The 25671-nt window shown below is 37.7% G+C and overlaps 2 protein-coding genes and 2 pseudogenes across 2 annotated transcripts; 3 read left to right on the plus strand and 1 right to left on the minus strand.

The window, feature by feature from the left end:
• The first annotated feature begins 7639 nt into the window (after positions 1-7639).
• Positions 7640-10661, plus strand: LOC126618570 (GDSL esterase/lipase At5g33370-like). Its single transcript, XM_050286675.1, has 5 exons — positions 7640-7965; positions 8081-8208; positions 8563-8805; positions 9772-10024; positions 10213-10661. Exons 1-5 carry the CDS (start codon positions 7734-7736, stop codon positions 10443-10445), a joined length of 1089 nt encoding a protein of 362 aa, XP_050142632.1. The 5' UTR covers positions 7640-7733; the 3' UTR covers positions 10446-10661.
• A 4605-nt stretch (positions 10662-15266) lies between these two features.
• Positions 15267-17419, plus strand: LOC126618571 (GDSL esterase/lipase LTL1-like). The gene is made up of 5 exons (XM_050286676.1): positions 15267-15609; positions 15721-15848; positions 16121-16363; positions 16482-16734; positions 16944-17419. The coding sequence occupies exons 1-5, from the start codon at positions 15381-15383 to the stop codon at positions 17174-17176; spliced, it is 1086 nt and encodes a 361-aa protein (XP_050142633.1). The 5' UTR covers positions 15267-15380; the 3' UTR covers positions 17177-17419.
• Positions 17420-18476: 1057 nt separating this feature from the next.
• On the minus strand, positions 18477-20711 carry LOC126618320 (uncharacterized; annotated as a pseudogene).
• Positions 20712-20745: 34 nt separating this feature from the next.
• On the plus strand, positions 20746-23069 carry LOC126618321 (uncharacterized; annotated as a pseudogene).
• Positions 23070-25671: the final 2602 nt, after the last annotated feature.

The following is a 25671-nucleotide window of genomic DNA, read 5'->3' on the forward strand; positions in this document are numbered from 1 at the left end:
TTGTAGCTTAAGTAATTAAAAGCGTTTATTCATATGGTCATGTACATGCAAAAGTTATACATCGAAGTTAAGGTATAAGGCCCAAAGATGCTAAGTTTATCCATTTTATCTTGGACAATATGTTATAAAACTCATTTCTCTTGATTCTCTCATATGAACTATTATTAGCGTAGATCCGTAGGACTATTGAGTTTTAGGCTATAATAATACTTAGCGTGACCAAAATAGCTTCAGTGTGTAAACAGAGATGGACATAGATCTCTATACCGTATCTTCTAGATCATGGTGGTTCGACTCATTTCAATCAAGGGGGTAGATGAGTTTGAGTCCCATCGTGGAGACTACTTGCCTTCCCAGTGTTTTCTTTGTACAAGATTTCACATCTTCAATGTTTTTTATAGGGAAAAAAAATCATTATCGGATAAAACTAACACACATTCATTCTCAAACATAAAAGTAATAAAATAAAAAAAATTGTTGTTTTTATTTTACAAAACAATTATTTCAGAATAGTTTTGCAAAATGTTGCTAAACGAGCCCTAACATCCGGCCCTAAATTTGTATATAATTTGCCGAAAACAAAAAGGAAGAGGAGAACCTTGGTAGCCCTAGAAATTGGGTGTGTAATGGCGCTTATTATCAAATGAGTAGTGCTAAGTAGATCAATTTTTAGATCATATTTACAAACTATGTGATGTGTTATTAATAGAAAATAAGTACGTTAATCAACACTGAAGTAATAATCTAATCATCAACAACCACAACATAAGATTTACAAAAAAAATATGATTTAAATAGATGATTTTCCTTGCATTACCCTCAAATAGCCAACCTACATGCCCACTCAAAATCAAACTGAAAACCCAATATTCCATCAAATTTCTTTGGTTTTTTAGCTAAAATAGTGTCTGAGATTGACATATTTTCTCACTTTCATCCCTGACAATGAAAATCAATAGAGGAAGTCCATGAATTTGTCCACTGTAAATCATTTTGGTCATTCCATAAAAAACTTGTCAATATAAATTGTCTCGTGAACAACCACTGACCAACTTTTTAAGGGTACTTTTGTGAAACTAACCCCTCCACTTATATTGACAGATTTTTCCCGGAACAAAATAATTTATGGTGGACAAATTTAAGGATCACTTCTATCTATTTTCAATATCAGAACTAAAGTAAGAAATTATGCAAATCTCATCAATCATTTTGGCTAAGAAGCCGATAGCTTTTATTAGTTGATTGAAGTGCAGCAGGCTGATGGCTTATCAAAGTTGCAATTCACATATCTCAGTAATAGTTTTCCCTATATCATTAAGGCTTTTTAGCCAAAATGGTCCCTGAGATTTGTATAACTCATCACTTTAGTCCCTGAGATTTCAAATCAATAGAAGTGGTCCCTGAGATTGTCCATCATCTATCATTTTGGTAATTCCATTAAAAATTCCGTTAAGTGTCCCAAAGCTCTTGGCCAGAAGTTTGGGTAATTTTCAAAACTTCGTAACTCAATCGTTTATTAACCAAATTCGACCGATAATAATAAAAATGAAGATAGAAAAGTGTAGAATAAGATTATACCCATTTGGAAGCCCATTGATTGCCGGAGTTGGTTTGAAAATAGTCTCAAAGTTGACTGGTCCGAGGGAAAACTGAAAAACTCACTGGAAACTGGGTAAATTTTAAACATTCATAACTTTTTCAATACTCAACGAAATCAAGTGACTAAAAAATGAAAATCAAACTTTTTGACGATAATAAGAGAATGGTACCTTTTTCATCGGCTAAATCTACGTGGTTTAGCCGGAAAACGGCTCGAAAGTGGCTATCTTGGTCTCGAGTTAGCCACTTTCGAGCTATTTTTCGGCCAAACCACGGCAATTTAGTCGTAGAAAAAGATACCATTCTTTTCGTCTCATTGAGAAGTATGATTTTTGTTTTTTTAATCACTTGATTTCATTAAGTATTGAAAACGTTGTGAACGTTTATAGTTTACCCAGTTTCCGGCGAGTTTTCCAGTTTTCCTTTTGACCAGTCAACGTTGAGGCTATTTTCTGACCATATCTGGCAACCATTGGGCTTTTAAATAGGTATAATCTTATTCTATACTTTCCTATCTTCATTTTGATATATTATGGGTTGAATTTGGTTGAGAAACAATTGAGTTACAAAGTTTTGAAAATTGCCCAAACTTCAGGCCCAAAGCTCCGGGACACTTAACGGAGTTTTTAACGGAATGACCAAAATGATGGATGGTGGACAATCTCAGAGACCACTTATATTGATTTGAAATCTCAGGGACCAAAGTGAGGAGTTATGCTAATCTCAGGGACCATTTTGGCTAAAAAGCCTATCATTAATTAATGTACAGCCAAATGTTTTCTTTTCTACTTAATTCTTGCGTGTTTAGTGTTAAAGCAACAATCATTTGCGCAACCCTAGTTAACTTGTTTTTCCTTTATGATCAAAATCCTCGACCAAAAACCTGAAGTCAAACACTTCTTTCCCAACTAAACATACTAAAAAGGCTAATTATGCAACTGCACGTACTCCAAATGTCCAATATCCTAGTAATAGGGTGTTGAGTTTCTATCAATGCGTTTTAGATTCGAAACTCTCTCCTTCTAAAATTATTGTAATAGTATCGAATTATTCCTCATCTCCTTAATAATAATATTTTTTTCAAAGGCTAATTATTCAACTAGGCAATTGAATTTTTGATAACTTGGTGCAAACAGAAAACATTGTTTCCTTAACATGTGAAACAAAACCACAGAGAACTTGTGTAACTCAAGTGGTAAATAATGTTTAACCTCACACGCGAGATTTTGTGTTCAATAATCAAATCACCCTCCCCACTATTGCTTATATCTAGAAAAAGAAAGAACGTCACCAAGAACATAAATATGTTAGAGTATGAGTTAGATTGAGTAAGATTGTGATACTTGTCATAAGATTAAGAGTTGTGTTAGTTAGTTGAGATTGTTTGTATAGATAACAACTCTACTTGTATTACTTGCTCATTAAAAAATGTACAAAGCTACATATTCTTCCTTCTTCTTCTTCTCTCTATACTAAAATTGTTTTTCCTTTTACATACATCAGGATCTTCATCTGATATAGGTTAACATGGTATCAGAGCCAGGTTAGTGGCTGAAAGATTCAGTTAAAAACCAAGGCTGGATTATGGGGAGACTTTTAGTCATGTAGTTAAACCAACTACAGTTAGACTTGTAGTGGCCTTTGCAGCACATTTTGGTTGGAATCTGAGACAATTAGATGTCAATAATGCATTTCTACATGGCATTCTTCAAGAAGAGGTATATATGGCTCAACCACCTAGGTTTGTGGATCCAAATCATTCTACATTGGTCTGCAAACTTCAAAAATCATTATATGGTTTAAAACAAGCTCACGGAGCTTGGAATGAGAGATTCACTACATTTCTACCTAAACTGGGGTTTAAGAACATACTCTGATTCCTCTCTTTGTGACACAAGTGGATTCTGCTATTATGGTTCTTCTATTGTATGTTGATGATATTATCATTACAGGCAATGCAACTAGTGCAATTCAAGAATTTAGTCAAGCTCTCACAGCTGAATTTGAGATAAAGTACTTAGGTCCATTGCACTAATTTCTGGGTATTCAGATTTCAGGACCAAAAATGGTTTATTCTTGTCACAAACCAAATATGTGCAGGATCTATTGTCTAAAATAGAAATGGTTAAGTCCAAATCATGTGATACTCCTTGTTTACCTATAATAGATTGCTTGAAGATGATAGTCAGCCTTATAGGAATCCAACTTTGTACATAAGCATTGTTGGGGCATTGCAATATTTAACCTTTAGCAGACTTGATATTGCAATCTTTGTGCATTAGGTCTACAAGTTTATGCAAAATTCAATGGTTGCACACTTTACTGTTGTGAATAGAATTTTGAGATACTTAAAAGGTACTATGCACTTGGAAATTACCTACACCAGAGGAGATTTAAATTTAAAAGCATTCAATGATGTTGATTGGGCAGGAGATCCCAATGATAGAAGGTCAACCACTTGTTTGGTAGTGTTTCTTGGTTCTAATCCCATTTCCTGGTCTTCCAAGAAACAACAAACTGTTTCCAGGTCATCAACTGAAGCTGAGTATCATGCATTGTCAACCACTTCTACATAAATTGATTGGATTAAGCAGCTTCTTGTGTTTATGCAAGTTCCTGTAACTTCAGCTCCAATGTTATTTTGTGAAAACATGTCAGTTATTGCCCTCTCATTCAATCCAGTTCAACATCAAAAAACAAAGCATACTGAAATAGATGTGCACTTTATTAGGGAAAGAGTGGCCAAACAACGGTTATTTGTGCAGTTTGTATCTTCAAAAGAACAATTTGCGGATATACTTACCAAAGGGTTGAGTGCTCCTTTTTTTCAAACTCATTGTAACAATCTCATGCTTAGTTCATCAAAGCATGAAATTGAGGGGAATGTTAGAGTATGAGTTAGATTGTGACACTTGTCATAAAATTAGGAGTTGTGTTATTTAGTTAGTTGAGATTGGTTTGTATAAATAACAACTCTACCTTCTATTACTTGCTCAATAAGAATATATATACAAAGTTACATATTCTTCCTTCTTCTTCTCTGTACCGAAACTGTTCTTCCTTTTACATCAAGATCTTCATCTGATATAGGTTAACAAAATATACGTTCCCACGATCTAGCCATCAATTTAAGGAGTTACTGGAAAAGTTATCCCAAGAATATGAAGTACTGAAAACTGGCAAATAATATCAACAAATTTATTTTACAATATGAATTTATACTGCATCTTGGGATCTAGAAAATTAATTATTTACAACGATATGAATTTTATACTCTTACCTTTGTCCTTGTTGGGAATTTATGGGCCTGAAAAGATTGGTTTATAGTTATAGTGCTTTGGGAATCTGTGGAACCTGGCCAGTTGGCTGCTTGTGTAATTAAGCCATGCACGTGAAGGGTTTGTGGCAGAGGAAGCTGGGGACAATATTGTAGCAAATTTTATTTTATAATATATAGTATCACATAGAAGCTTACCAAATTATTCATGAATTTGTTTTCATTTACTCGGCTAAACAATTCTGTTATGACTTTCAAAAGTTTTTGATTATCAGTTGTAACCAGAAATTTATTGTGATTTGTGTTTTCTATATACAAAGCGATATTTTACACTAAATATTCATCTAACTACGAGACTTGAAATTCGAACTTGGATACTGAGGAAGCACTCTGCTATAATCAAGTTGGCTAATCCCAAATATGAGTTATGATGATTTGTAGCTTGCACTTAGAAAGTTAGAAGCCTTACTTTTGTTACCCAGTTGCTGTGAAATTTTAACCTCATCAATTTATTGAACTCAAGTTTGCATGGCTGCAGATATAATCTCTACTACGGCTCTAGCCTATGATCTGAGTTTTCATTAAGCAGTAATGAAGCACATTCGTAACAGGAGGTTTCAGTAGACCAAAGGATTGTGTGTGAGTTCTGAAGAAGCTGATGACAGATAAGTGCTTTTACAATTTGCAGCTTTGCTTTGCACTTAAAAAACAAAATGGGGTTGCTCCTTTTGCTGCGACTGTTAAGTGACACTTAAACGACAAACTAGTACATGCATGTTGAACTGTTGATGTTACTGCTAAGAGATACATGTAAACAACATTTATATTCCATCAGCATCAATCTTCACATTTGACCTCTGAAAAAACTTGATCACTAACAATCTAGCAAGGTCTTAATTGTGTCGAACGATGAAATAACTGGCTCTTATTCCACAAATCTTAATCAGATGTGATGTGTTGAATAATCCCAAATCATTTTCTTTGTAAAGGGACATCTTCCCATTGTTTGGTAATCTAATTCCACATAACTCGTTGCAAATGTTGTGTTGTTAGTGTGCTTCAGAGAGTTCCTCTATTTGTCTTAAAAAGGGGATCATATACCTAAAATTTTCACTGTTAGTTTAATGTACATTACGATGATATATGAAGCACCTCTTGGAAGTAGATAGATCAAACCCCACCTTATTTATTTAGGTCACATGGCTTATTTATCTGTTTTACGTCTTTTCTCTGCCCCCTCTTATAACCAATATATGAATCATGTTCCTATGTAAGGCAAAGCTTAAAACTGCATCAAACTTCCCCCGAATAGTTGGGATGAGATAGGGCTGACTCATTTAGCTGCTAAAACTAATTACATTAACATAGCGATATATAAACCTGCCAAGACATAATTAGATAAATAAATAGATTTAGAGAGTGATGGACATCCTTAAGTTCTATATTTATCAACGTACTAATTAGGGTGTTGCAGGATATGAGGGAGGTCAGATGGCTATGACATTGACCTTATTATAAGAGTCCAGCTTTTAAACCAATAAAAGCAAAACTGCAGAATGATAAAGAAGAAAATGAAGTTCAATATTGTTATTTCCTCTTAGATTGGGGGATCACCGTATAGGTCACATGAATAGAGAGTTAGAAAGAGCATGATATAACTAGTCACGTGATGAGAGAGATAAAAAGAAAAAATATATATCATTGGTTGCATCCAAGACTGCTTTTCAGTTGGCTTATGATAAAACTCTCTTACGTGACAAGAGATAAAAAAAAGCGAGATATATAGTCACGTAATGACAATAAAAGAGGAAACACATATCGTTGCTTGCACGCAAAATTTTCTTTGCAATTCGCTTATGATACAACAGCTTCCAGGATGACAGAATACTGAAGGCGTACTACAATTATTGCTTGATAAAAAATGATATCCTCATTATATATGCTGCAGAATTTTATTTTATGACATAGGAAACTGTACTTAGAGGAGGATGCACACTAGTACTTAGGTGGTCTTAAGACCATCCGAAGTTCAAATAATATACATGTGAAGGTCTTCTGATGACCCCTTGAATGTTTTGTACAAGTTCCTTTGTACCTACTTAGTGTTTGATGTAATATTTGCTATACACATCTCGACAGGTTACATGGACAAAACTAGATAAATTTCTTGATAATAGTCATCAAGTGTTCAACGAAATGTCTCGGTGAATAAACTGAAATTTGTTTTGCGAGCTCGCACTATGTTTCTATCTAAAAAACTTGGATATTTAACACTAGAAGCACCCAAATTCGAATCTTAAATCCTGAATCCGTCACTTATTGTAGCACCGTCGCAATTCCTGAAAAATCTAATTTATTGAAACAGTAACAAATAGGTGGAAAACTAGCAAGCAGGAATTGACTCAAAGGTAAAAAAAAAAAAAACCAACCTAAATTCCAAAATTTTAATCTGATTTGCAGTAATTTGCATGCTAAAATTGTTACCTATGCTAAAATAGCCAACCTAACAATGAAAGCAATGCAAAGTAAGTCGTGTACGTAGCACGTTATATATAGATCGTACTTAAATAGTGAATAACTACTACATGCTAGTGGCTGCTCAAATAATTCTCCAATATTTAATTTAACCTACTGGAGCTACCAGAGATTTGCATGTTTAAAATGGTGGTCCTCCTGGATTCTAATCCGCTGGAGGTAGAGCACGCCATTAATATGGTGCCAAACAAATTGAAGCAGGAGTATATAAAGCAATAAGCTCACTCACTTCCAAGTAGAATAAATTTGAGTTCAGAGCTTACACAACGAAGTACACGTTTGAGTTAGCTGTTCTGGGATTTCTTAGAGCAATTATTTCACCATGGATACCATTTTTGTTTCTTGGGTTGTTCTAGGTCTGCTTGCTGCTTGTGCTGGCCGTCAAGCAGAGGCACGGGCTTTTTTCGTGTTTGGAGATTCGTTGGTGGACAGCGGAAACAACGACTACTTGGCCACCACTGCCAGGGCCGACTCCTACCCTTACGGCATAGATTATCCTACTCACCGACCCACCGGTCGTTTCTCGAATGGCCTTAACATACCAGATCTTATCAGTACGGTTCTTACGTGCATTTTGTATTATATGTCTTTTGTTACATTTTATTTGGCTATAGCTTAGTGATTATATATTTGTTGTAACATATTTTTGCATTATTTTCATATTTTCAGGTGAGCAAATTGGCTCAGAACCCACGTTGCCCTACTTGAGCCCACAACTCACTGGACAAAACCTACTTGTTGGTGCCAACTTTGCTTCTGCCGGGATTGGAATTCTCAACGACACTGGAATCCAATTTGTACGTCCTCTTTAAACATATTATATTAGTTGTCTCTATCTATAGCATGCGCCCACCACAATGACGGTATCCCAAACTAATGACAATATCATGCAGAATGTTAAATCTTGTACATGACTGTTCATGGTTAATTTGGGATACGGCCATAGTGTAATCCTAAGTGTGAGGTAAGTTTCTGGTAAGAGAAGGAGTAGTCCACTCTTTATATATAATTGATGGTAATATTGTACGATTAAACTATTAAAGTATGCAAATTACATTTTATTTTTTGCGTTTTTACTTTTAAATTACCATAAACAATTAAAAAGCAGACCTTCTAATCTAAGCAATGTCCAAAAATGCTACATTTTGCAGCTCAACATAATCCGAATCTACAAACAGTTGGAATACTTTCAGCAATACCAGACCAGAGTGAGTGCTTTAGTTGGACCTGAGCAGGCTCAACGACTTGTCAACGAAGCACTTTATCTGATTACCCTCGGAGGCAATGATTTTGTCAACAACTACTACTTGTTGCCCTTCTCTGCTAGATCTCGCCAATTCTCTCTCCCGGACTATGTTGTCTACCTTATCTCCGAGTACCGCAAAGTTCTGGAGGTAACTATATATGTCAATGACGACTTTTATAAAGTGTACGTCAATTATGTTTCCGTCATTGTTTTTGTTACTGCTAATAGTTGCACTATGCACTCGCTATTATTACTTTAGCATGTTATCCTTTTCATTATTTAAGTAACATGGTATGCATAAGAAATGTTCTCCAACTACCAAGTAATTTAAAAATACAGTCACTCACTATGGGATGTGATATTAAGATTTAATAATAATGTATGTGATTTTAATGTTTTAATCTTAAATTCTGATAAGAAATTTAAAGGGATGTGACTAATTTGGTGACATAAAAAACATGACTCCCATATGAATGTACCTAGAGAAATGGTCACAAGAAAGTTAATTAGGATAGATAAGAGGAGTAATGGGTGATGTGACCATTGGGTAAGCATGGAGTATTCAGAAGATTTGGAGGACAGGTTTGGTTTGGTTGGTGTGATCAGCAAGCAATATGACATTTTCATTAATGTATTTTGCCCAAAAGCACTTATGACGACTATCAGCCTGCATTCAAGTCTCTTGCTGGGAACAAAATAATAATATACATCAGAATGTTCACTTTTATTAGACAAACCATCGTTAGCTTAAAGAAGTTGTTTACTTGTTAACAATCCAAGTTAACACATTTCATCAAAGAGAGTATAGTTCGACACCACACCTAACAAATTAACAAATAAGTGGGGGAATAAGTTTCAAGGTTTTGAATCTAACCTAGAGCTCTAATATCATGCTAGACAAATAGACTCTGAACGCGCTAACTTAAACTATTAAAAAATAGACCAAAGAAGTAAGATAACAAGTACCTCCCCTAGTTTTACATACTTTCGAACATTTTTTCCTTCACTAATTTACATGAATAATTCCTTGTTATGTCACTGGCTAGGTCAATATGTTTCAAACTCTACATGCTTTCTACAATATGATGTTTTTACTTCATATTTTCAAATGCAGAGGCTGTATGAATTAGGAGCTCGTAAGGTTTTGGTGACAGGCACAGGGCCACTAGGGTGTGTTCCTGCAGAGTTGGCTCAGCACAGCACAAACGGCGAATGCGCAGTGGAGCTGCAGCGAGCGGCTTCCTTGTTCAACCCACAACTAGTCGATATGATCAACAGCCTGAATAGCCAATTTGGCTCAGATGCATTTGTTGCTGCAAATGCATATGAAATGCACATGGATTTTGTCTCCGATCCTCAAGCTTATGGTGCGTAGATTTAATAAGTTGCATAACATCTAACAACATTATGGTCCGCATGTCTAAAACTTTGAAGGAGCTCATAACTTAGTTGGTTGAGAGCATTCATATCTGCACACAAGGTCTAGCATGTGTTTGGGGTTTAGGGTTCCGACTCCCCCTCTCGAGATTAATGTTTTCTGGTGTTTGTTTTGCAGGATTTGTTACTTCAAAGATAGCTTGCTGTGGCCAAGGACCCTACAATGGGATTGGACTCTGCACATTTGCCTCCAACTTGTGCCCAAACAGAGATTTGTACGCATTTTGGGATCCTTTCCATCCTTCTGAGAAGGCAAACAGAATTATTGTACAGCAAATCCTTACCGGGTCCAACAAGTACATGAATCCAATGAACCTCAGCACTATTTTGGCCTTGGACACTAAGACCTAGAAGTACGTACTAGTTAAATAACTAGAACTACAAGGGGTGTGATTGTTTTTTAACTTAAGATTATCATAATTTCCTCAATTTGTCTTCGTTAGTATTGCTCATTTAGTATTATTTTCCTTATGTCCTGGAAAACGCTAGTGTAATACTGTAATTTTGTTTTCATTGGTTTGTGTGTATTTAATAATTTCAAGCTTAATTAGCTTCGTCTTTGTTTTATTCTTTCACTCTCTTGTCGTAAGTCTTAAATTCAAACATCGTATTTTGTTACCAACCATGTCTCATCTTCGATGACCAACTGACTATTAGTCTAATAAAAATTCTCTTTTGAATATTTGAAATAGATTCTAAGTTCAAACCTCCTCCTCCCCCAAAAAATTTCTCTTTTGAATATTTGAAATAGATTCTAAGTTCAAACCTCCTCCCCCTCGCCCGATAAATTGTCGAGAGTAAAGTTTCTAGTCGACAAAAACAAAACAAATACTTCAAGTTCTAAGGACGAAAACAGATTTACTCCAACAGTCTCAAACATTCAAGGCCCAAAACTAAAGGGCCGACATGTTAAAGTGAAGCACTATATGACTGCCCAATAGGCCTAAATTGTGAAATCATAGCTGTGATGGAAAATATTGAGCCCAACTTTTTTTTCATTCCCTCTTTTAAAAAATTTAAACAGTACTAAACTGGTACTAAATCTTCTGCTCAACACACCTAAAGAAGTCCATAGCTATCGTTTTTTAAGGCTCAATTTTATTCAATTTTTCTTAACTGTTTTTTGGCTTAGATTTCTAACTTGATTTTAGGAAACAATCAAGCCAGTTGCAGAGAAATTAAATTTTTACCTGAAAAAATAGATCGGCTGAGAAACAACCTGTTATTGGGAGCAAACCCTAATAAACATAACAAATGTTAAGAACAAGTACACATGTTATAATTTAGTATAATGGTACATCACGGACGATATTTTAAGTAGAGTAATGGTATTCACACATTGTTTCTTACCTCTCACACATTCTTTTTAATTTTCAACCGTCAGATTAAATAACATAAAAAAGATCAAACAATATAAATCAACAAAAATATATAAGAAGTATAGCATCACTCTCTAAATATCACAAACCTATTAAGGGACGACTCCACATCTATGGAGTACGGACGTATGAACACTGAAATAAATTTGGTATAGGACAGATGTCAGCCTGACGTCTGATATGAACCCATCTCTTCACCTCCATTAACTTGGCCTCCAAATGTGTTGCACACCATATAATATGTATTAGTATATGTAGGAGGCTTTAAGGGGATCTTTATTTTTTTTTTAAATGGGGTGAGTTGTAAGGCTCACACCATATCAAACTTCAACGATCTAAACCATCTATTTTTCAAGTTACACCTCTTATATCATTCTTGCAAATTATTAGTCAAACCAGAAATATTTGAGACATCTAATTGAGTTCAAAAAAATTAATGAACATTTTGTTTTATGAGAATCAATGAAATTTCATCATGATAATTAAATTGGCAAATGATTTTGGATTAAATTGAATTTTTGCAAGGATGATCTATGAATCGAGACTTACAAAATAGGCGGTTCGGATAGTTGAAGTTCGACGTGGAGTGGGTTTCACAACTAATCCCCATTTTTTGAAAAGTATAGGATCCTTCCCTTAAAGAACATTTACCTATACATCGATGTGTGTTCGACATTTCCCCTTCCATATTATCGCTTGATGCTTGTAACAAAAGAAGACTAAAGTGCAATTAGGTTCATTGTATTTAGCTTATGTTCTCTAACATTATGGCTTATAACCTATACCTTCTCCAAACTAGGGCTAAAGAGCGTATGTTATATACCTATACATCAATGTTGTATGTTCGATTTTTTCCCCCTTCAATATCGCTCGGTGCTTGCTACAAAAGAAACCTATAATTAAGTTCAATGTATTTACCTTAAGTTCAATGTGCTTGTCACTTTTGATCTTTTTTTGTTCTTAATTGCGCTGCAAGTTTCCTTTCAAGGGCCGGCATGAGTTTCGAGCGCCATGCACTGGGGGAAATTAAAGAGCCTCAAAAGTTGGTTGAGAGAAAAAGAGTTGAATAAAACTTGCAACCCTCGGGAAAGCTAAGGCTTTTCTTTTTGTTAGTTGAACCGTTCCCAGCAAAGTTATTTCGGACGAACGATGTTGTTGTGTAGTAGTTGGGATTATGAAGGCTCCCTCAGCTCTACTATTATTTCATGCATGTTGCTCTGGACGTACCAATAATTTTGACGAGTAAATTCTGGGGGCCCAAATACAATTCTAAGAAGTAGTAGAACGCGTTTGTGTTATAAAGTATCTTCTCGGCAAGAGAAACGTACAATACACCGTGACATATGCATGACAAGAACGAGAAATATATATTGCTTCATGCAAATTCTTCGCCTTCTCAACTCAACTGGATGCAGTGAGAGGCAAAACTCCTACATCAAGAAAGGACCAAACCTTATAAGGACATATAAAAAGTTTGACTACTCCCCATAATACTAATAGTATTTTGGTGGAACCGTGTAAAGCCCAACGACACAAGTGCTTTACGTCCTCCAATCTGTGATGCCTACATGTTAGACTTGAACATTCATCACACGTGAGAGGGTGTGTGAGAATGTGAAGAAATCTTATATCAGAAGTTTACTAAAGCTTGCATGTCCTTATAGCTAGAGAGTTGGACTATTCTCAATCTTTATATTGCCAACTGATTTTATGATAAAACCTCAATTTCCTTCGTAGAGAAATTATGTTAAAGCAGGTAGGCTTGCAGCTATACTTTTGTATTGAATCTAGGGTTTCAATCACATTCCAATCACCAATAATTATTCTAAACAACTTTTTCAGGGCCATAATGATTTGAAATTGGGAATGATTAGCAGAGGATTTAGGAGCTGTGAGAGTAGTTGGTTTTGCAATCAAATATCTACGAACTATGTTGACTAAATAATTGACCCATTTATATGGTAACAATTAGTTTTGGTCACATGCCCAGTTTTTATAGGTTAGCAAAACTGCTGGGAGTGAAAAAGTTAAATCTGTTAAGTTATATTCATAGGTGCTTCTTATATTCTATGGCTTCTAATTAAATTATAGCCAAGGATGCATGGTCAATCCTTAGCGCAAGCACTAAGTAAGCAAGCTACCTTTGAGGAGAAGCCTATTTTGTTTTTAGACTACCCACTAAGCCTTAACGCACCAATGTCTAAGAAGGGTACGTACCATAAGGTCTACTTCTTTTGGGAAAGGACTAAAAGCCAATAGCCATAATCATTAATTTACTGGCACCAAATTTGAATTATCATTTATATATAGCGAAGTTGGCATGGTAATTGTCACAAGCAAAGTTTTAAGAAGAAATGTCATTCAAGAGCGTGGAAATTTCTTCACAAATAATTGACCACCACCTGTCCCGTTTACTTGTATGTGAAATTGCTGTCATATTAATTTGATGTTTTATCATCGGTAAGACTAGAAATTTTGCAAGGGTTTATAAAAGGTTGAGTTACTTTTTATATTGTCAAATTGATTTTATGGTGGAATTCCAACTTTCTTCCTAGTACTAGAACATGTTGGCCCACGTGTAAAGCCCAAATACCACACTTACTCCACGTTACTCAATTCGTGTTGCCAAACATTTGGCTTGAAAATGTTGCCACATGCAAGGGAGCATGTGAGGATGTGGAGGTAAAATAGTCTCACATTGGTGAAAAGAGAAACCTTGCAAGAGCTTATAAGAAGTTGGGCTACTCCCAACATTGCCAATTGGTTTAAGGTGAAACCCCAACTTTCCTTCAGGTATCAGAGTAGGTTGTTACACGTGTGAAGCCTAACGGCCACACATGCTCCACATCAACCAATTCCTGTTGTTCACGTGTTTGGCTTGAAAGTTTGCTACACGTGTTTGGCTTGAAAGGGCGTGTGAGGATTTGAATGTAAAAGAGTCTCACATCTGTGAAAGCCTAAACCTTATTGTAAGGAGTTATAAGAGGTTGAATTACTCCTCATATTTTCAATTAGCTTTAACAATTTATCTGCAGGAGGTTAATTTGATCCCTTCCAACACTACTAGACCTTTAGCACACAAGGTTTGAAAAGCAAAAACTGTAAAAATGGGGTTGAAGGTGAGCTAGAGAACAGACTTGAATAGCGTATATGCAAGTTTAATTGAAGTTGTTTTAACTATTATACATCTGATAGATTTGATGCAAGCGTCCTCTAGCTTTTCTAGAAAATCTGTTGTGTCATCAGGTATATGGTCGTGTCGAAAACACTGGTCAGGCTATGGATATAATAGTGTGTATTTACCCTTAGTTGTAGGAGCATGACTTGTCTACACCAGCTACTATGGTAGATTATAAATCAATAACGCTTTGTAATGAATTTTTAACTTTCTATACGTACGCACTAATGCATTGATGGTTTTGAATATCTTTATAGTAACAGATCGTGTAGTAGTCTCTCTACAATTCAAGGGCATACTTTGACGAGCCTGACCCAACTGACAATTACACCAAATTTTTCTCATTTCTGAGTTGACTTGGTAGTAGATTAACCTAAAGCCAAAATAATACTGGCCAAATTTATGAAATCTTGGTCGAAAAGCCACTTCAATTGATCACTAGAACAGGAAGCAGAAATTTCAAACTTAGCTTTTATTTTTCTTTTGCATTGCCAACCATACAAGGCATTGTCCTGAACACAAACTACAATATAGCTTTGCTTTTGTACAAGTGGGCCTAAGATTTTGCTCCAATTGTCAAACACCCCTACCTCTATATAACCCCCCTCTCATCAATTCAAATTTCCTCACAAACACTGTGATCTCTGTCCAATCATAAGAAAAGATCTAGTCCAAACTCCTTTCTATTTTCTTCGTTAGGTTACTCCCAAGAAGTCAAAAGCCAATTCCATGGCTAGCTCATTGGCCATTTTTGGTGTGGTCATGGCGTTGGGAATGTTGAGTTGTGGGGCTGAGGCTCGTGCCTTTTTTGTGTTTGGAGACTCACTGGTCGACAATGGCAACAATAACTACTTAGCCACCAGTGCTCGTGCCGACTCTCCTCCTTACGGCATTGACTATCCCACCCGTCGACCCACCGGCCGTTTCTCCAATGGCCTCACCATTCCTGACTATATCAGTTAGGCTTTTTTCCATTCTCTTTTTCTTACCGATTTTTCGGGTTTTTTCTCATTATTCACATGTACTTAATTGACCTAATATGTGTGTGTGCGTGTGTGTGTGTGTATAGGTCAGAAGCTTGGTGCAGAACCTACATTGCCATACTTGAGTCCACAGCTCACAGGGCAAAAGCTACTAGTTGGTGCAAACTTTGCCTCTGCTGGCATTGGAATTCTTAATGACACTGGGGTTCAGTTTGTAAGTTTTCTTTTAAACCAAATAGAGGATCATGCGAGGGATTGGCACTTTAGTGCCCATTATGGGCACAAAAGTGCTACATGCTAGTAAATTAATTTTACCTTGGTAAAGTTGTCAACCAACAAATTTTTTTGAACTGGTAATGGATGGACATGCGTGACACAGAACTGAGCGCAATGACATTCTAGGATTCATATAGCCGATCTCACTTAGTGGGAAAAGACTTTATTGTTGTTGTTATAGTAATGGATGGATATGTGTGAAATTTTCAGGCAAATATAATCAGAATGCCATTGCAATTGCTAAACTTCCAACAATACCAGCAAAGGTTGTCTGCCCAAATCGGACCTCAACGGACCAAACAGCTCGTAAATCAAGCACTCGTCCTCCTCACCGTCGGCGGCAACGATTTTGTCAACAACTACTACCTAGTGCCTTTCTCCGCAAGATCTCGCCAGTTTTCTCTGCCAGACTATGTCAAATACCTCATTTCCGAGCTCCGAAAAATTCTCTTGGTAACCAACTCCTAATTTGGCTAAGTTCGAAAGTAACTTGCTAACTAAGCGACAATGTCACATGTTAATGACTTTTAATTATGTGTTGTTTGATCATTCTTTGTGTCATAACTTACAGAAAATGTATGATCTTGGAGCACGAAGGGTTTTGGTGACGGGGACAGGACCGATGGGCTGCGTGCCTGCTGAATTGGCCATGAGAAGCAGGAATGGAGAATGCGCAGCGGAGCTGCAACGAGCGTCGGCTCTGTACAACCCGCAACTCATTCAGATGCTGAGATCAGTCAACAGCCAACTCGGTTCTGATGTCTTTGTTGCTGCCAACATACAGGAGACCCGCAATGACTTCATCAGGAACCCTCAAGCATTTGGTAAATTAATTGTACAATATACGTTTATATCAATTTTATGTTCATGACCTAATATTATGATCATGGATTAAGTTTTGTTCGAAAGATTAACCTATTCAAGAATCTCCTAATCTACGCTTATTTTCAACACTGCCAATCATTTTATCTCTTACTATGCATTTTTTGTGTGTTGGTGACATAAAGTTGCTTGTTTAATTTTTGTTATCCAGGATTTACTACATCAAAGGTTGCATGCTGTGGGCAAGGACCTTACAATGGCTTGGGGCTGTGCACAAGAGCTTCCAATTTGTGCCCGAACCGCGACCTATACGCTTTCTGGGATGCATTTCATCCGTCCGAAAAGGGGAACAGACTGATCGTTGAGAATATTTTGACAGGGGATGAAAAGTACATGTACCCCATGAATCTCAGCACCATCTTGGCTTTGGATTCCAGGACCTAAGACATATTTCCATGTGAAACTAATATTTATGTGTACTATTTCCATTTGAAACTATATTTATGTGTACTAGATTATGATCAGTGTTGAATGCCAGTACCATCTGCCATTTATGTTTGTGCGTCGCTGGGATGTCTAGTGATTAAAAACTGATTGGCTTCCCAATTGCTTTCTAGTTTTTGTAATGGTTTGATTTGCAAGATTTCCCCCAAGGTGATAATGTCAAACTTACCAACTTAAGTACAATCATCTTTAATTTACTTTCAGTCTTTTTGTTCACTGCTTGTGGAATTTATTATCACTTACTCAATCAGGTTTGTCTAACCTCTTCCTAAAATATTCAAAAGTTCGTTTTCTGTAACCAAAAGGAGTGCCCATTTGATCTACGTGTTGATCATCGCTGGGTTCTCTCTTTCTAACTGTGTTGTTTGCTTTAGCTTTCACTTTTCTGCTTCGCAAACTCTCTCACAAATCTCTTTATTCTGTTTCTCTCGATCTCGCCCTCCCTCGCTCTCCAACCTTGCATTCCTTCTCTCACAACATACCCACAGAGGAAACCTTGGTTTTTGTTGTTCTAGGAATTTTGTTTGGGGCCTCCATATTTAGAGGAGGAGCCGATCCTTGGAAACCCAGATATCTCAACGTTTTGTCAAAGCCCTCAAATTTGGTTTCGACCGTTTTATCTCGATCTTACAATCGTCGGCGCAAGACCTTCCGCTTTCCTCTCTTGCATACCTCGGCTTTCATCGTTTTTCGCCCCGAGCACTCCTCCCGCAAACATCTCTGCTGCGTCTTCTGCGATTAACTGACAAGCCCCGACCCTCATATTTTCCGAATACCAGGATAGACACGTACTGACCGACACCCAAGGGTGACAAAAGTCATTAATTGATTATAAGAGTAATGATTAGGAGAAAATATTCATGAATAAACATTAGAATTTAAGAGTAATAAACAAAGTTTAAGGAAGTATCTAGAGTGCACAAAACACAAACTAATTCAAGATTTACAAAAAAGAAAGATCATTATAAGATATCATACAAGTGGGTGATAGATTGCTACTGGTAGGGGAATACCTCGTACATCGAGTCGTAGTCCTCGTTTTTAAGACCTGAATGGAGGCGCAAAACAAAGGTGAGTGGACCAAATTCATATATACAATAATAATAAAACAGTTATCAATGTACTAACCCCACAGTTTATATAATGAAAACTACTAGCATAATAAGTGATGGATTTAATAAAAATCCTAGCATGCCAAAATATCTCAAAAGTCATATCACGGAATAACGTCGCAGAAATCAAAACAGTAAATATCTAATAGATCGTCTCGTAAGCGTGGTGTGTTGCTAGAAATATGACTGAATAAATATAACTCCCGGCCCAATGCCTGCTTTGTGGTCTCTGCGCCCGTAGCTAGAGATTACCAACTCCCGGCCCAATGCCTGCTCCGTGTCCCTCAGCCTGTAGCTAGGGATTATTTCTCCCGGCCTATCTGCCAACACCAGATCCTCTCCCCAGGATGCATAGTGTCCTTTAGGTACGCACAAATAGTTACGTCTCTCATAAATAACCACTTCATAGTATAAAGTCATCCATCGTCTATACTATAAAGAGGGGTTTCTAAAATATGTCCTATCATCCTATCATAATCCATCGGATAGTCTATCAGTTCATGGTTTTTATAAAAAATACGATATATTAAAATATAGCTCAATATAGGCCAACAAATTAATTCCTCACCAAAAATATGAGACGAAAATCAATATCTTCAGTAAGCAGGCTTAACATAAATTAAATCATAAACTCGTAGGCATGCTAATCATTTATGCAATTAAATTATAAAATCATGTAATTTTAGAAGTGGTCCACTCACAAATATTCCTTAGTAGAAGAGTTCTGCAGATAAAGATTAGGAATTTCCTCACTAGCAACTTCACCTAAGCACAAAAATGTAATAAATATAAAAAATGATTTTCTAAAAGATTTGGGCTTGAACTAAATAAATTAAGGGATTTGGGTTGAATGGGTTAGGGTCTAATGGGTTTTAGAATCCTAAGGTTTTTGGGTTAAAAAGGCTTTAGGGTGAAGAAATGTGGTTTGGGCTTAAGCCCAAACACACACACACACACACACACACACACCACACAACATAAGAGCACACACATGCATGCATGACATGCATATACACACACGCACACACACACACACACTAAATACACACGCGCGCGCGCACACACACACACATGGGCTGCATAACACACACACAACACAAAGGTAGGCCCTAAGGCCTCATAAAAGGGCTGGGCTTTAGGCCCTAATTAAAAGGAAATGGCCCAAGGCCCTTTGGGTCTTTAAAAACAAAATAAATAAAAACAAAAAGGATGCAAGCTGGGGTATTGGGTTGGCCCAAAACGGCTAAGGCCCGTGGGTGCTAATCGGCCTGAAAGGCCTGGGTTTGCCGAAGAAGAAGGCTGGAGCTGCTACAGCTCCGGTCACTTGAAAACGAGGGTTCTAGACCCTGATCTAAGTACGAACATGAATAGCAAGATGAGGGGAAGAGATTGCTACCCTCAAATAACCGTGACACGGCCAGAAGTGACCGGAAATTCCCTCGAAGCTCACGGGTTCGCCGGAAAAATGGGTGTGCTTCCCCCGCACCGTTCCAGTCTTCAAAACCTTGGAAAAACAATATAAATCTTATCACACAACTTCCAACAACATCAATGGCGGATTAAAAAGGGACCATACCTTACCTAACCAGAGAAATAAGGAAAATCCCACCGGAGAATTTCTCTGGGTTCTTTCGTGTCCTGCAACAACGAAAGAGAGGGATAGATGATAGGGTAATGATGGTGAAGGTGGTGCAGGTACGGGGTTGGTAATGGGTATGGCTCACGGGAGAATGAGAGGGAGAGAGATAAGAGAGAGAGTTACGGGAGAGCTGAGAGACTGAAAGAGAGAGGTCTCGGGTTTGGGGGGGACATAAAGAGAGAAAATGGAAGTGAGTTAGATTGTTGCCATGTGGCAGTTAGGGGTAAAAATAACATATAACACCAATAATTGGGGGTGGTTGTAACAATATACCCCCCTTAATTTTGTCCTCAAAATTGCGAAGTTACACAAAAAGAAAGGGATATTGATTCCGCATTGATTCCTCTATTTCCCAAGTAGCTTCTTCGACTGCATGGTTCCTCCACAGTACTTTTACCAAAGGAATAACTTTGTTCCGCATTACTTTATTCTGTTTGTCAAGAATAGCCACTAGTTCTTCTACATAGCTAGCATCCAGATTTACTTCCAATGACTCTATCTGGATGATATGAGAGGGATCTGGTACATATTTCCGAAGCATGGAAACATGGAAAACGTTATGGATCTGTGACAACTCCAGTGATAGCTCCAACCTATAAGCAATTGCACCAATTCTCTCAATAATCTGATAGGGACCTATGAATCGAGGACTCAGCTTTCCTCACTTACCAAAATGAACAACACCATTCCAGGGAGACAACTTCAAGAATACAAAGTCGCCCATTATGTACTCACGATTATTAGAGTGTTTATCTGCAATGTTTTTCTGTCGGTCTTGTGCTGCTTTCAAAATCGCCTTAATCAGTTGGATATTACCATTGGTAGGACCAGATATTGTGGATACCACCAACGGTAATATCCAACTGATTAAGGCGAATTTGAAAGCAGCACAAGACCGACAGAAAAGCATTACAGACAAACACTCCAAGGATCGTGAGTATACAGTGGGCGACTTTGTATTCTTGAGTTGTCTCCCTGGAAGGGTGTTGTTCGTTTTGGTAAGCGCGAAAAGCTGAGTCCTCGATTCGTATGTCCCTATCAGATTATTGAGAGAATTGGTGCAGTTGCTTATAGGTTGTAGCTACCACCGGAGTTGTCACAGATCCATAACTTTTTCCATGTTTCCATGCTTCGGAAATATGTACCGAATCCCTCTCATATCATCCAGATAGAGCCATTGGAAGTAAATCCGGATGCTAGCTATGTAGAATAACCAGTGGCTATCCTTGACAGACAGAATAAAGTGTTGCGGAATAAAGTTATTCCTTTGGTAAAAGTACTGTGGAGGAACCATGCAGTTGAAGAAGCTACTTGGGAAATAGAAGAATCAATGAAGAATCAATATCCCTTTCTTTTTGTGTAACTTCGCAATTTCGAGGACGAAATTATTTTAAAGGGGTAGATTGTTACAACCACCCCCAATTATTGGTGTTATATGTTATTTTTACCCCAAACTGCCACGTGGCAACAATCTAACTCACTTCCCTTTTCTCTCTTTTTGTCCCCCTAAACCTAAGACCTCTCTCTTTCAGTCTCTCAGCTTTCCCGTAGCTCTCTCTTTCTCATCTCTCTCCCTCTCATTCTCCCATGAGCCACACCCATTACCAACCCTGTACCTGCACCACTTTCACCATCATTTCCCTATCATCTCTCCCTCTCTTTCGTTGCTGTGGGACACGAAAGAACCCAGAGAAACTTTGCGGCGAGATTTTCCCTATTTCTCTCGTTAGGTAAGGTAGGATCCCTTTTTAATTCGCCATTGATGTTGTTGGAAGTTGTGTGATGAGATTTATATTGTTTTTCCAAGGTTTTGAAGACGAGAACGGCGCGGGGGAAGCACACCCATTTTTCCGACGAACCCGTGAGCTTCAAGGGAATTTCAGGTCACCTCCGGCCGTGTCACGGTTATTTAAGGGTAGCAATCTCTTCCCCTCATCTTGCTCTTCATGTTCGTACTTAGATCGGGGTCTAGAACCCTCGTTTTTAGGTGACCGGAGCTGTAGCAGCTCCAGCCTTCTTCTTTGGCAAACTCAGGCCTTTCAGGCCAATTAGCACCCACGGGCCTTAGCCGTTTTGGGCCAACCCAGTACCCCAGCTTGCATCCCTTATTTATTTATTTATTTTGTTTTTAAAGACCCAAAGGGCCTTGGGCCATTTCCTTTTAATTAGGGCTTAAAGCCTAGCCCTTTTATGAGGCCTTAAGGTCGGCCTTTGTGTGGTGTGTGTGTTGTGCAGCCCGTGTGTGTGTGTGTGTGTGTGTGTGTGTGTGTGTGTGTGTGTGTGTGTGTGTGTGTGTGTGTGTGTGTGTGTGTGTGTGTGTGTGTTTGGGCTTAAGCCCAAACCACATTTCTTCACCCTAAAGCCTTTTTAACCCAAAAACCTTAGGATTCTAAAACCCATTAGACCCTAACCCATTTAACCCAAATCTCTTAATTTATTTAGTTCAAGCCCAAATCTTTTAGAAAATCCTTTTGTTTATTTATTACATTTTTGTGCTTAGGTGAAGTTGCTAGTGAGGAAATTCCTAATTCTTATCCGCACAACTTTTCTAGTAAAGAATATTTGTAAGTGGACCCCTTCTAAAATTACATGATTTTATAATTTAATTGCATAAATGATTAGCATGTCTACGAGTTTATGATTTGATTTATGTTAAGCCTGTTTACTGAAGATATTGATTTTCGTCTCGTGTTTTTGGTGAGGAATTAATTTGTTGGCCTATATTGAGCTATATTTTAATATATCGTATTTTCTATAAAAACCATGAACTGGTAGACTAACCGATGGATTACAATAGGATGCTAGGACATGTTTTAGAAACCCATCTTTATAGTATAGACGATGAATGACTTTATACTATGAAGTGGTTATTTATGAGAGACGTAACTATTTGTGCGTACCTAAAGGACACTATGCATCCTGGGGCGAGGATCTGGTGTTGGCAGATAGGCCGGGAGAAATAATCCCTAGCTACGGGCTGAGGGACATGGAGCAACCATTGGGCCGGGAGTTGGTAATCTCTGGCTACGGGCGCAGAGACCACGGAGCAAGCATTGGGTCGGGAGTTATATTTATTCAGTGATATTTCTAGCAGCACACCGCGCTTACGAGACGATTTATTAGACGTTTACTGTTTTGATTTCTCCGACATTATTCCGCGATTTGACTTTTGAGATATTTTGGCATGCTAGGATTTTTATTAAATCCATCACTTATTATACTAGTAGTTTTCATTATATAAACTGTGGGGGTTAGTACATTGATAACTGTTTTATTATTATTGTATATATGAATTTGGTCCACTCACCTTTATTTTGCGCCCCCATTCAGGTCTTAGAAACAAGGACTACGACTCAACGTACGAGGCATTCCCCTACCAGTAGCAATCTATCACCCACTTGTGTGATATCTTGTAATGATCTTTCCTTTTTGTAAATCTTGAATTAGTTTGTGTTCTGTGCACTCTAGACACTTCTTTAAACTTTGTTTATTACTCTTAAATTCTAATGTTTATTCATGAATATTTTCTCCTAATCATTACTCTTGTAATCAATTAATGGCTTTCGTCACCCTTGGGTGTCGGCCAACACGTGTCTATCTTGGTATTCGGGGAATATCATGGTCGGGGCGTGTCAGATTGGTATCAGAGCATGGTTAGGGTTTCTTTCCATCAATTTGGTAAATTTTTATTTTTCTAAATCTCGTTGTCTTTTTCAGAATCATGGCTAATCCTGGTGGGAATGTGCCTCGATGAACTCGTACTTCTATAATGGGGGGAATCTAGCAGTTTACTAATGCTTTAATGAATGCTCTTCCGGGTCATAGACCGAATCGGACATATTTAGAAATTACTAGAAGTCATAGAGTTACTGAATTGAAATCTGTGGGGAATAGTGAGGAGGCTGAGCAATGGTTAGAGAAAATGGAGGATATTTTAGAGGCTATGAAGTGTCCTCTAAATGAGTGGGCAAACACCGTAGGTTTCTTTATTCAGGGTGATGCTAGGAGTTGGTGGAAATCAACGAATGAATCTCGTCCACCTGATTCTTGGATGACTTGGGCTGCCTTCAGGAAACGTTTTATTTCTTACTTTCTAAGCCCCAGCTACAGATTGAGGAAGAGGCAGGAGTATTTAGAGTTCCAACAAGGTGACCTCAGCATCACAAAATTTGACAGTACTTTCAGGCGCTTGGCTAGGCATCATGATGAGACTTATGATAATCCGTAGGCACAGATGGATCAGGCGATAATTGCACTGAACCAGGAGTACCGTACATTGGTAACTGCTCAAAGACCCAGAACTTATGAAGATGTAATCGAGATAAGTCTGAGTATAGAACAGTCTAAGTGGGATATAGAGGTACAATATCAACCTCAGACCTGGATCCAGCCCCAGAGACAGAATAGACAGCGGAATCAAAATCAGAGGAATCAGAATTTCCAGTCGCGTAGTACCAGAGAATCAGTGGGCCCCTCCAGTTCTGTAGGTCCCAGACATTTTTTTTCCTTTAAACGATCAGGTCGGGGCTCAGGGTCTTCTAGTGAAGGCTCAGGCAACGAATCGGTGAGATGATCTTTCAGTCATTTCACTCCGGGTTATTCAGTCTGTAATCAATGTGGGTTACGTCATCGAGGGAATTGTGGGATAACTGCTGTAGTTTGTCACAGGTGCGGTGGTACCGGGCATTTTGTTCGTGATTGTCCTTCAGCACCACCTGGTAATTTTACCTTTGGCTCAAACTACGGTGGTGGAGCGGGCCCGGGATGTGGTGGAACTCGGGCCGGGATCTGACATTAACACTTTGAAACAAGAAATTAAATCGATCTCCAAAAATCCAACCCCCACACTGGATCAGGATCTATCACCATCTCGTGGTGCCTTGCTTAGATCGGCTCTACACTCATCATCGAGACTATGCCTTCACAGAGGACTCTCGCATATCCCACCACCGATAAAGGTAAAGCACGGCCACCTCTCACTTTCTTCGTTTTCATGGCCGAATGTCAAATCAAGTGACTCTGACTCATGCATGTGTGTTTTCTGTAAAGGGGTTTCTCAATCTGTTGTCTGGACTGAAGAAAAGGAGAATGGGGCTCTCGAAAATTTCATATCCGAGAAAAGACAAAGGTATAGATTTTGTTTAGTTTCTTTGTATCTTTGAATTCATTGGATTTGATTCTTCATTGTTATTCGATTTTGTAGTTCTTATCAAGTACATACATATATTAAAAAGGTATTGAATTGGTACCTCTTGATCATCGAGTATAATATTTGTAGGTGCAAAATCATTTTGGGTTTGCATGCAACCAAGCTTCTCTGTTGCAAACCAACAGATTGAGAGAATATTATGACCAATTTCAAAATTTCAGAGGTTTGTTTTGGTTTTTTATCATATTGGACTTGAATTTGCTTTTTTGTTGTTTGATTATATTGAAATCAGACTTTGGGTTGAGACTTTTATTTGGATTTGATTATAATTTTCTATACTAATTAGCATCTGGGTTGTGAAATTTCTTATTCTTCCTTTTTGGTGTTGAACTCATCTGTCATCATCAGTTTTGGTGCTTATGTTGGGCTTTCATTTTTAAATTTTTTTAACAAGACTTTAAGGACATCCTCAAGGTGCAGCGGTAGAATCAAACTCTCGAGGTTTGGATTTTTTTTCCCTTCTTTTGTTTTGGAA

Source organism: Malus sylvestris, chromosome 4 (genome assembly GCF_916048215.2).
Source record: "Malus sylvestris chromosome 4, drMalSylv7.2, whole genome shotgun sequence".
In the NCBI taxonomy this organism is placed as follows: Eukaryota; Viridiplantae; Streptophyta; class Magnoliopsida; order Rosales; family Rosaceae; genus Malus; species Malus sylvestris.

Coding starts and splice junctions, on each gene's coding strand:
- LOC126618570 (XM_050286675.1), top strand. CDS start 7,734: ATGGATACCATTTTTGTTTCTTGGGTTGTTCTAGGTCTGCTTGCTGCT. Junction 7,966..8,080: donor TAACATACCAGATCTTATCA/GTACGGTTCTTA, acceptor TCATATTTTCAG/GTGAGCAAATTGGCTCAGAA. Junction 10,025..10,212: donor CTCCGATCCTCAAGCTTATG/GTGCGTAGATTT, acceptor TTTGTTTTGCAG/GATTTGTTACTTCAAAGATA.
- LOC126618571 (XM_050286676.1), top strand. CDS start 15,381: ATGGCTAGCTCATTGGCCATTTTTGGTGTGGTCATGGCGTTGGGAATG. Junction 15,610..15,720: donor CACCATTCCTGACTATATCA/GTTAGGCTTTTT, acceptor GTGTGTGTATAG/GTCAGAAGCTTGGTGCAGAA. Junction 16,735..16,943: donor CAGGAACCCTCAAGCATTTG/GTAAATTAATTG, acceptor TTTGTTATCCAG/GATTTACTACATCAAAGGTT.